This window comes from Electrophorus electricus, chromosome 12 (assembly GCF_013358815.1).
Source record: "Electrophorus electricus isolate fEleEle1 chromosome 12, fEleEle1.pri, whole genome shotgun sequence".
Taxonomy (NCBI): Eukaryota; Metazoa; Chordata; class Actinopteri; order Gymnotiformes; family Gymnotidae; genus Electrophorus; species Electrophorus electricus.
This window is the reverse complement of record NC_049546.1, coordinates 17,823,019-17,838,130: the sequence shown is the minus strand read 5'-3', so window position 1 is coordinate 17,838,130 and position 15,112 is coordinate 17,823,019. Positions and strand designations below refer to the sequence as shown.

Below are 15,112 nucleotides of genomic sequence, written 5' to 3'. Positions count from 1 at the left end.
TGTGCGGTGTGTGGATTTGTACAGCTGCCAACAGACGCTCAAAAGCAGACCCAAAACAAGAGCTCGAGAGTGACACCGTGTGGCCTGTTTTTACATTCTCATTCTTCAGTCAGCACGCGTCAATTATCAGTTCAAGGCGCATGATGCCAGTGATCTAATGTGTGAAAAAACAAGCAACATACAAATTCCAAAGTAAATTAAAAAAAAACACACACACACACACACACACAACAAATGTGATAATGTGGTAAACGTAAAGTGAACTTACTACAAGAAACAAAAACAAATGTGACCACAATTAAATATATTATCTGTTGATAATATGTGATGAGTAATAGTACTTCCAAATCCCAGTGATTACATGCTCAACTGGAGATGAGAAAAATCGCCTGAAATTCTGAGGCTGGAGTGTAAAGACGATAATAAAAGAGGCAGCGGTGAAGTACATCCTGCCTGAATCATCTCCACAAGCTCGTTTGTTTGAATAGGGCTCCTTACAAACAAGAAGGAGCCTGTTTGTCCTTGCCGGGATCAGTAAACATCCTCGACACAAACACCAGTGAGGGAGAGAAAAAAACTCACCAGGCCAGCTGTACTCTCACTTCAGCTACCCTTTGATGTCTGCAGGACAGAGCTGATAACGGACGGCCTAACATCTTAATCCTTTTAATTGTAGCACAGCTCACTCAAGCTTTATCTGGCTCACTGTGACCTAATAGAGTATCAGATTTATGACCAAATGTCTTGTGTCTTATAAGGTATGTATATGGAACCTTGATCTTTTGGGATGGGTTCTGTAAAAACCACAGAGTAACAACTACAGTAAACGTCAGGGTTTAACATAGCTGGGTGAATGAATGAACAAATGACTAAACAAATGACAGATTTGATGAATGTGACTGATTTGATAAAGCTATGACAATTAAGGTTCTGTCACCACAGTCCGAAAGTTCTGATCTGGTATCCAGAGGCTTCGGTCTGAAAAGTCAAAATCTTTGCAGATTTGCGGTTAGTAGGATCTCTCTATTACTCCTGATGTCTTGAGAGTCTCCGACCTTCTTTTAGTGCTGCCTAATGTCATCAGTCTATGCAAGTACAAATATATGGTTTCACACACGTGCGCTCCACCCCGCTCTCTCTCACACAACAGCACGCGTGCAGACCTGGCTGCAGGTGCAATGAGTGGGGCTCTATTGCAGCTCGGTTGCTAGGACGCCAAGGGGCGGTGCATTAACTCTATGGGCAGTTCCCATTCAGCCCAACCCCCTGCTCCTCAGGCCAGACAGCCAGGCATCTGTTTCAGGCTGTCACTTGCCCCCTTGACTTCAGGCCCTGTCTGGCCCCCACACGCAGCCTCTAAATCAGTACCAGGGGTGTGCAGTGGCCCTCCCCCGACTGGCTTTACTGTGACATTTGAGTGTCAGTTCAGCAGCGCAATCAGTGCTTGGTTCCCTCAGACACTGCAAGTGTGCTCAAGTAACATACTGGGCCTTGGAATCTCCATCAGACTGTGTTTCTCTCAGATCTTTTATTTTTTCTTATTCTTATTCCGCCGTTGGGTCAGAAAGTCAACAGGATGTGACACGAACCTCCCTCACATTGGATAGCAGCTCTTTCTGAAGCTGATCCCCTTTCACAAGCAAGCGAACAATAACATTGTGGCCTTTGATCTTTGCCTGAGAATTTGGTTGTACAAGTGGCACAGCATGTCCAGCACAACCCTGAAGCGCTATCGTCTAGGGAAAGTAGAGCCTATAAATTAACCACACAGTTCTGCTAACAGCCAACTGGCCCGCCACCCACTCGCCTTTCCTCCTGCATAGGTAGCAATTTGCGTCTCTTTCGAGCCATCTCTACCTCTGACCCTCCGGTGCGCTTGTTTGTACCTGTCGTGCAGCCGTGCTTGTCCGCTCAGCATGTCACCGTGTAACATCTTATCAGTTCTTGGAGGATCAAAGGTCCACCAGTGATCATTATCACCCATATCATCTCTTCCCTCCTTCTCCTGTCCGCTGAGAGTTCTGGGCTGATCTGGACTGCTTTGCTCATTTCTTTCTCTTATCAAGAGGGGAGCTCTTCATTCTGTTCGGTCTGAGGAGAGCCTCGGGCTCACATGAGGAGAAGGCCTCAAACTGCCCAGTGTTTCAGCTAAATAGCTGACCCCATTAAGGTTAACTGGGAGGTTAATTCAACATAGTAAATCTGAGAGGGCTGGTTGCACCATCGCTCAGAGTTATTTAATTAATATGCTGTTAATTGTGACTGAACTGACACAATTTCGCATTTGTGTGGCACAGTGTTTAGTTTCTTATGCCCATAAAATGCTACCTGGACACAAACTGTAGGGTGTCCCAAAGTGAAACCCAGTGGCAGACTGACGAACCGCGCATTTTCGATCAGCCAGACTGCAAGAGGCATGTTTCCAAAGGCACGACCTTGCCCTGACCTGGCTGAAGGAAGTGGTCCCACAGCTCGAGACAAAGCAGTGTAGAGGAGAGTCTGAGGGGCCGGACAGTGAGTGCGGGACAAAGGAGGCCACGCATTCAGCCCGCAAGCCACACAAAGGACGGAGGCAGCCAGCTTCTTCCCTGTCACGCCTCGCCACAGAGCTGGCATTTCACACTGGCCTGTGAACAGCCGTTCAATCAAACTACTGTTTAACCTCACCCCTGGCCCACACAGAAATCGAGATGAGTTTGCTGTGTTGGGTTTTTAAAAACACAGTGACGCCATCTGTGTTGCTCCAGTGTGGACCGCTCTGACTTTCCTCTGTGGAATTTTTCTGATGCACAGAGAGAAAAGGGAAGGAGTTAAATGGAATCGAGGTTATCTGAAGCGTGTGTGATCACACAGTCGTTGGACAGAAGGAGGACACAGAGATCGCATGCAGGAATCATCGCGGCTCACGAGACCTCATCTGATTCACAGACGTGTCCAAAAGCATAGATGCAGGAAGGTGTGAGGGCCTGATTGTTCTGTAGGCAGTTGGAGGCACCGAAAGCCTCTTTGTCTGAGCCAAGCGCCCTATGGCAAGGCTCGAGAGAGAGAACTCACAACCCCTCCCCTCGCCTTTCCTCTCAATTGACTGCTCCACCCCTTTACCTGTCCTAGCCCTGGACCAAGGTGTGGGGGGCTGCATATCAAACATTTGCGGGCCTTTGATGTTCAGAGAAACAAACATCGATTTGACCTGACTCCTAACAGGTTATTTGTTCCCTTTAGTCATTCATGGACTCTTCATTGAATGTGTAAGCCATCAAAGGACTCTCTCCGTCGGCCTAGCTTACAGTAGCCACACTGGCTATGAGAGGGAGCTGAGCAGCCAGGTCGAGGGGCTGGAGGAAAGCCATCTGGCTTCCTGCTCTTAAGATTTGATATTGATTTATTGGCTGTACATATGAAGATAGGAGGCCGCCAGCTGCCAGGAGCCCATGGTGTTCTAATGCTGTCCCCCAGCCCTTTCAGACAAAGGGCTCTGCTTCTCATCAAAGCCCCACAGCACCAGGCCCAAAAGCCTCTGTGAGTTAGTGATTAAATATGCCAGTTAGGAAGAAGATTTTCAAATTCGGTTGTAAATTTCTGAGCCATAAACAATGAAAAATGCATTTTAAAAAAAGAAGGCAAAACTGGGGTTCAGAATATCTGTGGTCCTGAATTTCTGTGGTTCTAAAATAGACTAAACTGAAGCATTTGTTAACGCTAGAAAATATTCATTTATTGTTTAACTGTTGTGTCTATGACTTTTAAGATATTTCAGCTAAGGTAATCAGCCAAGTGTAAAAAGATGAAAATGCAACAATCAGACCAAATCATGGTTTGATTAAACTGTGCTCAAGAAAGTTGGATTAAAGTTATGATGTACTCCATATTGCCAGTTAAATATGTGAAATTCTAGCATTGACTGTCTTTACCCCTAGAGAGAAAGGAAATGTTTAACTTTCATTTCGCTCGGGAAAATCTTGACAGAATCACTCTTACAGCTGCAGAGCTGCAATCCGTTATATGACACTTAGCCGCTCTGTAACCGAGCTTCTGTGCACCAAATCTCTTCCTCTGTTGTGAAGTGGGCCTGTCTTCAGATCTGTGATCTTGCTGGGCAGAGAGTGTCAGCTTGGCTCTCCGTTCAGGTGACCCCATCACACCTCCAACCCCCCCCCCCTCCTCTCCCCTCATTCTCCCCCATAGCAGGGCTGTGATGTGACTGTGTTCCTGATAATGAGGTGAGAATTTTATTGCCCTCGGCCTCCTGGCCTGGCACCAGCCTGCGGTAGCAAAGCACGCTTTGACTGCTCTGACTAGCAAAGAGCACCCTCTATTGACCGATTTTTTGCACAACACATAACTCTTCACTGGACCTGGGTTGCATTAGAACAGAAAGTTCAAGGATGCCCAAATTCGGATTCAGACTTCACACGTCAGGCTATCGAGAGGGAAACTAGGGGCTGAGCGGGGTCACTCTCTTCCTCGATAAGTCCATTTCAAAGTGAGAGACCATGCGCATGACCTGTAGCGAATCACAATGGCTGCTCCCTTTGCCTGTGGCTTCTGGAGCACACATGGGACCTCCAGCACAAAGGAAGTGCGGAGGTTCTCGGGTTAATGAATCCAGGATACAGAGCAACAGAAGGGGCTGGCAACATGGAAGACACCATGCCTGTCTGAAGGAAGTGCCCTACTGCCTACAGAACGCACCAGCAAAATTGAAAGAGAAAGTGGGAAAAAAAAATAGATGATGGCAGATAGAAGAGAGTAAGAAAGCGCAAAAAAGAGAAGATTGTGAGAAAGGGATGGGGGGGGGGTACTTAGCCCAGCCTAGTGCAGACCTTGTTACAACACATAACATGGATACCGTGTGTCACGTCCGTTGATGCAGGATAGAAGAGACAGGAACCAGTGCGTTACCCTGTGGCCTTTTATTAATGCAGAGCTCTGGAGATGTCACTTCACAACGCAGTGCGAGTGAGATCTAAAGCATAACTTTGCAACAGACAGACTTATGGTTTTTCTCGCCTTGCGCCACTTCTGCTTTTGTGTTTTTCCATCTCAGCCGTCACCTCTGTCTGACCGTCTCGTACACATGTCTTCTTGCATAATCACACATATGCACGTCTAGGGCATTTCCTGTTATGTCTGGACATACAGTAATTATTTTATTAATTCAAGCATTAGTCCTATTCCATTCTGCACATTATTCTCTATTAGTGTAAGCTTAGCATTCATTTAATTATAAAACCCCACACGTGTTAAATGGCTTGGTCTGTAGTTGATAAGAGGCTGCGCGTGCACACACTTCACACTACTTATCTTATGCCTGCATCACCCCATTATCTTGCATTAGGAGCCACATGTGTATGGCAGACGAGATCAAAGGAATCTTTCCTGGCACGTTCAGAGGAAGCACAGGGACTTTTATGACACACGAGACTGAAGAATCTGCTTATTCCCACTCTGATGTTCTGTAACAGACAGTGTCGGTGTCAAAAAATAAGTACATTTCCTGTCGCATCTAGGCGCTTTTCAAAACTACCCTTTTGTTTAAAAGCCTTGTAATTCAAATATGCCGATATAGAGATAATAGGAGGACAGCTTTCTTTAGTGAAAGCTCTTCTCTAGTTTTCAGTGAAGCGTGTAACCCTGTAAACAGAAATATCACATAACCGCGTGCTGTAGTTGCTCCGTTAATGACCAACATGCTGCTTCTACTTAGGAATGCTTTTTTCCACTTTTTCACTCCACCTTTTACTTATAGTGACCAATAATTAAGTACCAGTATTTTATTTATTTATCAGTACATCAGACCCCACACCTCCCTTACCCCCCCCCCCAAAAAAAAAACCTGGGCTGCAGTAAGGATACTCTTTTGATGGGGCTGTCATTTCCTTCTTGGGACTCTGTTATTCCAGTAGGCTTTGTGAAGAAGCCAAGTGGCCCAGCTAGCCACAGACAGGAGGTGGGCTCTTCACAGGGAGCCGAGGTTGTCAGCCCAGCAGGGGAGGGAGGTGCACCTCGCAAGGGGACACAGGCCAAAAACAAACACTGGGCCTGACAGGAAAAGAGCTACAAGATCCTGCTGAGATACAGTGAACGCTCATAGCCTTGTTTTTGTTTGTGGTCATGGCAAAGAGGCCGTTATGTGGCGTAACAGGAAGACACCGGATTATTCCCTATTTTGTCAATTTTTTTTTAACATTCAAATGAATACCAGACAGTAATATATAGAGTCCACATATAGTTTACAACCATTATATAATGAAAAATAAATGTAGTCCTATTCAATGACAGCACAACTCCTACCTGGCCTTCTTGTGTTTGGAGCTGCATTGATGGCTTAAGGAAATGTCTCAAGAAGGCAACAGTCTTGGCCTCCCCCTAGTGGTCAGTCTGGATAGACGAAATGGTTCATTTGGGCACGTGATGCTCCGCTGACTACCAAAGGATGGGCAGCTTATCTCGAACAAGCCTAGGCGCCGGTGATTTGTAATATTGAGTATAGAGTGCCACCTGCTGGTCATTTATATACATATACATTATATATATATATATATATATATATATATATATATATATATATATATATATTACTTGCATAGCTTTGTATTTTTGTCTAACGCTGTATTACTGTAATTTGTAAAAGTATCAGGCTACTACATTTCAAGTAGAAAAAAAACCTCATATTAAGTGAAGATGAATATACATAATATACATTAGTACAACTCAAGTTTTAGTTCTAACCTCAACTATTCATACCGCAAAGCCTAAGAAAAATGCTAACATTATGCACATAACACAAAGTGTTTTATTAGATATTGTTTAGGCTACAGAGTAATTATTTGAATTTGCCGTTTGTAATAAGAGAAGCATTCCATGTAGCATACGTAGTGAAAGATAGCAACTTAACTAACCTTTCCCCAAGCGATCTACAGCTATAGTTAAAATTGGCTAGTGACTTTGGCATAGCAGATTATTTACCACACCTTTGACTTCTCAAAAATAAATTCTATATAGCCTAATAAAAAAGCCAACATTAAAAGATCATGCAGAAATCTTATTCCTTATGAATATATAGTCTAATGAAGAAAAATTCTCATTAAACGATTATACAGACGTTTTATTACTTATGAAACTGCAGGAGCAATTTTAAATGTTCACGAGTAGGAATTAACTCAAGCATTTAAAAAAAAAACCTCAAGGTACTGGCAATTGAATTGTATGCACAAGTGTTCTTTAGTTTGGATGCCTCCTTATTTTCGCAATGAAGTCACCCAGTTTTATTTCATGACTGATTAGTGTTATTTTGTCTTACCGGGATGCAAGTTTTAGGCCAAGATATAGAGAAATATTGAGTTTGGTGAGCAGAATCAGTGCTAAAGAAATACATTTTTCTTCTTGTTTAATTTTGCTTCTGGCTTTGCCTTCATTTCACCAATGATCCGTCTTTCCCCTGCCCACTTAACTAATTTTCTTTATTATGTCACGCGACGGGTGCCAGTGGGGCCAGCTGTCGCTGGTCGCGTGGGCCTTACTGGTTGGGTTGTGGTTGACTTGTGCGTGCTACCTTGGTTCCCAGGTACCGGATAGCGGCACTACGCCAATCCCAATGACGCGCAACCACGGTATTTCCTTCCTAACGTTCCTGTCCCCATCTGAATCTGAATTTTGTCCTGCGTCAAATCAAGAAACCTGAAAAAAACACCGATGCCATTTATGGAACGCTGAAATGCAGGCCTTTATAGCAATATATTTTTATTGTCAGATTACTCATATCTTCCTGCACGTCATTAAAACAAAACTGTGTTTTAATCGCATTTCATTATCATGATTGCTTTAGGGTCCGGCGTGGAATGTACCAGTGGACGCAGTCAGGCACATGTGTTGTGTGATTGTGCAGAGCAGCCTAACAGTAAGTTAGTGTGTCGTGGCTTAAGCTTGGGTGTCATGATAAATCATTATAGTTGTAGGCTTTCGCTTTCAGGTTACCTCCAGGGAGAAGTGCCTAAAGCGGTTGGCTTGCAGTGGGTTAAGTGATACAAGTGCGGTTTTATACGAGAAACGAAGAACTATGGCAGCCGTTAATAAGGACGACAGATTGACAGGGTGTCAAAGTTGCCTGTGCGTCGGTTTTGCTGGGATTTTCAGCAAAAGCGTTACATCCCCACTCGAGGTCGTCAAAATCTTGAGTCAAGTGGGCACGTACCACTGCAAACGAGGCTTTCTTCACAGTTTTCTTCTACTTTACCGAAATGAAGGCGGGCGGTCATTTTGGAAGGGAAATTCCACTTCCTGCCTGCGACTGTTCCCGTACAGTGCCATACATTTGGCAACTTACAGAAAGTAAGTAAATGAGGCACTTAATGTTGGCTTATTTACTTTGAGAGTGAACTAATCTTAACTACGTTAGCTATTGCGTTTGGTAGCTGCTAGTGTAGCTCACAAAGTGACTGGATACCAGTCAATTTAGCTGCAATTATTTTACGTTACTCCACACTGAACTCGCATCTTTAACTCGCAAACTAAATTATTTTAATGAATATATGTATAAATCTATATTAGCTGCGTAGCCAACGATAGATCTAGCTTACCTAGCTAATCTATAGGTGGGTGTCTATAAAAAGAAGGGGTATACATCTTTTAAGCGTTCGCATGTTCATATCTAAACTGGAGTAGATTTATGCAGATAGATTATTGCTTTAGATCAAGTGTGGGACAAGCTAGGTTAGGTAGTTAGACCGCATGCAGGACAGTAAATAGAGTTTACTTGGGTTCATCGCTGCGTCATCATGAAATCACACCTCCTTTGCGTAGCCAATCACAGAGCTCGGAGAACATCCGCTCATGGTGGTGTGGCGCTTGCTGAGCATAAATTAACTGTACCACCGAAAATGTTCCTCGGCTATGCTCGTCAGCGTTCACCTGGTATGGGCATATTAAGTAGTTGCGGCCCTTGCGAGGATGTACCATGCACGAAGACATCCGTCACGTGCCATAACGTGTAAATGAACCCGGTCCTCGCGAGGATTTTGGAATGTTTTATACCGGGTTCTAGGAAGTGGGGTCGTCGTCTCATATCCAGTCTTGCGAATGTCTTCGCGGAACAGTGTTTTAGCGTTGGTTATTAGTGGTTCTCCCTAAAGCTGCCCGTTTACAGTTACCTGGGTAAAGAATTGTCCCTGCCCGGTTAACAATGTCCCGTTTTGTCATGTGTAGTGGTTACACTTGTGCGCAAAGTGGACATGGAGATATGGGTGACGAAGGCGTACCTCACACTGACAACAGCCCTTGTGGTGTTCATTGGATTCGTCCCTATGTTCTACAGGATTGTCCACATCCATATGGATGAGCTTGGTCATATCACACAGTGGAGAGCCATAGTGGCTGGGGGCTTAGCAGGTATAATTGCTGCTCTGGTTACGTATCCCTTGGAGGTGATTGAAACCAGACTGGTTGCCCAGAACTGTAGAGAGTCCAAATACAAGGGGTTGCTGCATGCTTTTTCCAACATCTATCGAACCGAGGGCTTTCTGACTCTCTACAGAGGCTTCTCCCTCTCGGTCTTAGGTAAGCCTTGTTTGCCTATAGATGTATTTATGCAGTGATCTTTAGTGTAATTTACTTTGTTTTTCAGTGTATATATGTGTCATGTTCTACATACACACCAGAAACCATTAGTCTTTGTTCTTCGAAAGATTTCTAACAGTATGAAAACTAATAATAATAATCATCATCATCAATTTGGGACATTGTGTACCTTTTAAATTTTGCACCCTCTCTACTGGTCACTGTGGGATAGGTGCCGTGCCCTTCTCAGTTGGCTGCTGTGTCGTCTACGTGAACCTGGACAAGCTGTGGCAGGAGCAGCATTCTCGCTTTACCTCTATGCAGAACTTCATCAATGGCTGCCTTGCTGCAGGCGTTGCTCAAACTCTGTCCTTCCCTTTTGAGACTGTTAAAAGGAAAATGCAGGTGAGAAAAGCATTTGCAACTCGTGAACTTATTCAGAATATTATTTTGCTTATTCGTGGGAAAATAATCAAAGCGCCATTTGCATGGCACCTTTTTATATATAAAATTCATGTCAATGCGATTAGCGTAAAACATGTAAATAAACAAAAAGAACAACAAAATCGAAAGTGGAGCATATGAATGAAATAACATGGGCCCTAAAAGCTAAATTAGAACACACAGGAAGTGAGAAGGATAATGATATGAAAATAGTATTGTTGAAAATACCAAATATAAAAAAAATTATTGAAGTAATGTTGGTTTTTTTTGCCAAACAATAGTGTTACCATTTTATTACATGAAATGATCCCATTTGGATTATCGCCTCCTACGTCTTTTGCAACTTTTGCATAAAAGAACACCAGTTCTGGAAGGAAAAAAAAGCAAAATCACTGCAACAGAACTTTACAAACTACACACTCGAACTGCACAATAAAAATGTAGTCATGTCAGATATTTTGTTTATTGGTGTTCATATGATATGTTTCTTTCCTACAGGTTTTACGTATATTCAGTGTGAAAAAAGAGCTAGAAATGAGCTTTTATCTTTTAGCCTGCTTTCTTAGCCTCAAATGGCTTGACTGCATGTGACAAATTTTTTCGTATGCTTCAAAATTCAAGTACTGTTATTTGTAAAGCAATTTATTTTTGAAAATTCCTCGCGGGTAATAATTAATTTGACTGCTTGATTGATAATGAACAAGCCAGCTAGTGTCTTTTTAAGAATGTTCAAAATCTGTGAAGGTCCACTAAAGGATATTCAAATGCAGTGATCTAGTTGCTGCATTCAAAATCAGTCATCACAAGACTGAAGATTCATGAAATGCTTTTAGTCACATCTAGGTGGCATACTGGTAAAGTTACCAGACCTTATCAACTATCAAGTAAAACTCACTTCTTTCTTGGATAAATGTTGTACTGTTGTACTGTGGTGCTTAGTGAGCAATGAATGACACAATACATTATTGCCTTCAGCCATTGAAAATGAAATCTTTAAATATAAAGTTACTTGCTACACCCACATGAATAAAAATCTTTACATATAAATTACCTGCTACACACACGTGCACATATTTGTTAAGATGAAGTTCTCTAAATATAAATGACTTGTCACACACATAATTGTTTCTACAAGTTAAACCAGATTGTCAGGCAAGGCAGTGGCCAAGTTACCTCTGCCTGCCACACACACACACAGACACACATAGCGCCGAAACTAGCAGATCAGTGTCAGACAAAAGTGTCCGTAGAAGATGTGGGCTTCCTTGAGCTTTTTTGCCCATTTCTTAATCTACCACCTTAATACAACATTTATATCTTACAGCCAGTAATATCTGCATTTCTTATGGTCAGAGAAACTGCAGTTCAGTGTTCAGTGTGATGAATTCAACATGATGATACTGTCAACCTTTGTTTGATGTCACCAAGTGTCTAAATCCTTAGCTCCATGACTCAACTGCTGTGTACACGAGACCCACCCTCTTCCAAAGTACACACATAGAACACTCAGTTCTCAAGAATTTGTTTTCCTTTCAGAGTTTCTAACATTATTAATAGGGCTATGTTTCTGAAATACGTAAAGCTTGGTGTTTTTTCCCCTAACAAATACCACTCCAATGTTTTTAAAATATCTAAGGCACAGAGTTCTTTTCTACCACATTACGGAGGCGTGGATGTCCACTTTACCGGGATGATAAGCTGCTTCAAACAGGTCATCAAAACCAAGGGTGTCTTATCTCTCTGGAGTGGTATTACAGCCAATACAGTCAAGGTGAGTTTAGAATTGTTTCTGTGCTTAAATTTGTAGTCATTTTCACTGTCTCTTTGCCCCATACCCACAAATTATTTCATCAGTAATCCTCCACTTGGGCAGTTTAGTTTGCTGTAACTGGTTTTCTTCCCTGAAAACTGCTGTGGGCTCTAAATTAAGAAAAAAACATTTAAATGCTCATGAAAGAGAAATCCATTTCAAAATCTTCCCTACTGTCATCTACAGCTTACTCCCAGTGCTTAGTTGATTAAAAGACTGCAGGGCATTCTAGTGTCCTTGAGTTAATCATAGTTAATGAGTACAAACATCATCCATGGTTTAATGGCATACCAGCAAGGTAGTTTGTTCTCCAATCAGCTGTAAGCTGCTATGAGTCACCATGCTATGTGATGTGCATGAGTCAGGTGAAGCTGATTCTATGACAATAAAAATGTGAAATACAATACTCAGATAATCTTCAATCACTTTTTAATTTGCACATGCGGTAAGGTGGCCACACTGAATTGCAATTACAGAGCTAATGAAAGTAATATTCATTTGTCATGCTTTAAAGTGAGCAGACCATGTAAACAAACAAACAAACCAAGCAGTGGGTTTGGGTCAGAGAAATAAGAGTGGGACCCATGGTGTACTGAAACTTTTGTTTCTGCGCTGTGTTCGAAGCAATGGTGAGAGACAGATGGACAGAAGTTACTGTTTTTAACATGAGACTAATTCCATGCCCCCCCCCCCCCCCCCCCAACATGTTTGTACCTGAAATCATATTGCTTTGACCCCTTAAATTAACTGGAAAAGAGAGTAAATAATTTTTCTTGTTCATGCTCACAAATTCCATTTGGATTTGCATTGCTGAATGCAAGTATAAATTAATAAAGCTAAACTTTATATTGTTGAGAGACACACTAATTAAGAAGTTCTGGACAAATGACTGTTGTGACCTCTGACACAATCTGTTCAAGCACTCTGGCCAATCTAACTTTACAACTCATCAACTATACGCTTCACAACTGGTGGTGTCGTTTGGGTCTTTATCAATTAATGATAGGAATTGTGTGTACATACAATGAAGACAGAAGAAAATCTGTTTTCAGAGATTTTATCAAGCAAACAAAATTCTGATGCAAATAGAAGCTACTTTTAGTAGTTTTTAGTAGTGTAGTAGGACAAGTTAAAGAAATCAGATAATGTTTCACTTAAAGTCTATAGGAACAAATGAAAGTTACTTTTAAAACTATATAACACATTTTTATGAATAATGTAGCTGCTTGTAATGTAATAAAGGGAATATGTGAGCATTGCTATTTTAAAATGTAAGCAGTTTTCTTTAATAAATGAATATTTAGGTGTGTTACTTCAGTGATCTGCACCGGGGCCAAGTTGTGATTATCTGGAGATCATAAGACTGAGGATTTCTCAGATGTTCTTTCTACTGCCTGCTAGCCTCCACCCACCACCAATCCCCCCTCTTCGGTTTGGTACACACAGGAAAGACGAAGAATAATACATAAATAAATAATACGAGAGTTTCTCTCCCAAATTTGAATTGTTGAAGCACAGGCCTTGTGTAATCTAGCAGTAGACATCTCCATCATGACTATATTATGAAGGTAAATTGAGCATTTTCTAATATGCATTTCAGAAGTGCTGCTTAAAATATTCACACAGATGCCACCAAAATTCTGCATTGTTTTGAGGAAAAAGCAAGGAGCCTTGTTACTGGATCCACATGATTTTGTCATTTTAAGCTATTGGTCTTGATGAATTCTAAATACAGTTTGCATTCAATATAAAAATGTTTCGCCTAATTTCAGCTTTACTACAAACTAATGTGGAAGATGTGTAGTTTTCAAGAGTGCAAATGGAGAGTCTGGCCCAAAGAGCATGTTATGGGAGTTGAAGGATAAGATGTCCTTCACTCTCAGTTTAGCTTATGCATACTTTCAAAAAAATGATTTGGTATGCTCAGTAAATAAGAGTACAAATGTTGTTTAAATAGAATAATGTTACATGTTTGTAAATAAACTTTCTGTAATTGCTTGATTTTTAATTTGGTAATTAGAGGCCTGCTAATGTCCGCTTGTTTCATAGCAAGTAGCATTTTGGTAATAACTATGTAATATTTTGTTCAAGGTTTAGATTCATGTTAATTATCCTGTTTGTCTTTTTCTTTTACAGATTGTCCCTTACTATGGCCTACTCTTCAGTTGCTTTGAAATGTGTAAACAAATCTGTCTTTACCAAAACGGCTATATCGTCTCGCCGTTGAGTTACAAGCCCAAACCTGGAGTAGACCAGAGCCTTGGCCCACAAGAACTGCAGGAGTTCAGGCGTTATCTGAGACACAGGAACTTACAGACACAGAATTCAACCATGAGAAATCGGTGGTAAACAGGTGTGATGGGCACTGGACTTGCAGGATGGCAATGCAAGGAAATAAGGATAAATTGGAATTTCCAAATCACTTCTTTTGATACTTTGTGTTACTTATGGATTCTGATGAAAAATGCACTGTTGCACGTGTATTGTGCACTTAGTTTTCTTGGTTATTGCACACTTTAATTTCCACATTGCCCCGTGGACTTCATTGTTTCTGAATTGTATTAAGAACATGTCCACTGGAAGTGATGGATAATATTTGTCCCATAGAGTGACTTCCACTGTATGGTTTGAGCTGAATGCATTTTTCAGATGTTCACAACAATTTGCACTGAAAAGTGTTCCATGTGGGTACCCTGGATTGGGTAAGTGGACCTTTTCCTTTGGGGATCTTGCATTATATGTTATTGTTTCTGGTGTACTGGTAGCAGTCATGTTGACTGCAAACAGCAGAAATATTACATTATTTTTTCCTCAGCTATCTAATCTCATATTTACCATTTTTAAATTGGAAAGTGCAATATGCCTTATGTTTCACTTTTCTGTGAAGTATGCAAACCCTTGTAAACTTTTCTAATTTGGACTAATTTGGATCACTTTCTATAGAAAAAGTAATAAACAAACACCTTCAATGAATTTTCCATCGAGTAGAGGTGTGCTTATCTTATGTGCTTTATTGTTGAATTTCAGTCCTTGCACTGCTTTGCAGTGCTGATTGATTATTGCATAGCAAACTAGTTTGCACTTGATTATACATCCTAAATTGTCTAAAATGAGTTGTGTGTGACTTTCATGCTTTGAATATCTGAATATTTTAGATGTTATAGCTGAGAATGGTATAAAGCCCTGAAATCACTATTGCCCCTATTTTAGATCACTATTTTATTCACTATTTTAGATTTTAGATTTAGATAAGGCATGAAGATAAGATGTATCTTACGTTCTGTTTCACAACAGCAGAAACGC

At 41.4% G+C, this 15,112-nt stretch overlaps 1 protein-coding gene across 1 annotated transcript; it reads left to right on the top strand.

Annotated features, from left to right (window-relative positions):
- Positions 1-7,850: 7,850 nt before the first annotated feature.
- slc25a43 (solute carrier family 25 member 43) lies at positions 7,851-14,782 on the top strand. Its single transcript, XM_027018182.2, has 5 exons — positions 7,851-8,331; positions 9,314-9,555; positions 9,788-9,960; positions 11,636-11,770; positions 13,946-14,782. Exons 1-5 carry the CDS (start codon positions 8,060-8,062, stop codon positions 14,156-14,158), a joined length of 1,035 nt encoding a protein of 344 aa, XP_026873983.2. The 5' UTR covers positions 7,851-8,059; the 3' UTR covers positions 14,159-14,782.
- The last annotated feature ends 330 nt before the right edge of the window (positions 14,783-15,112 follow it).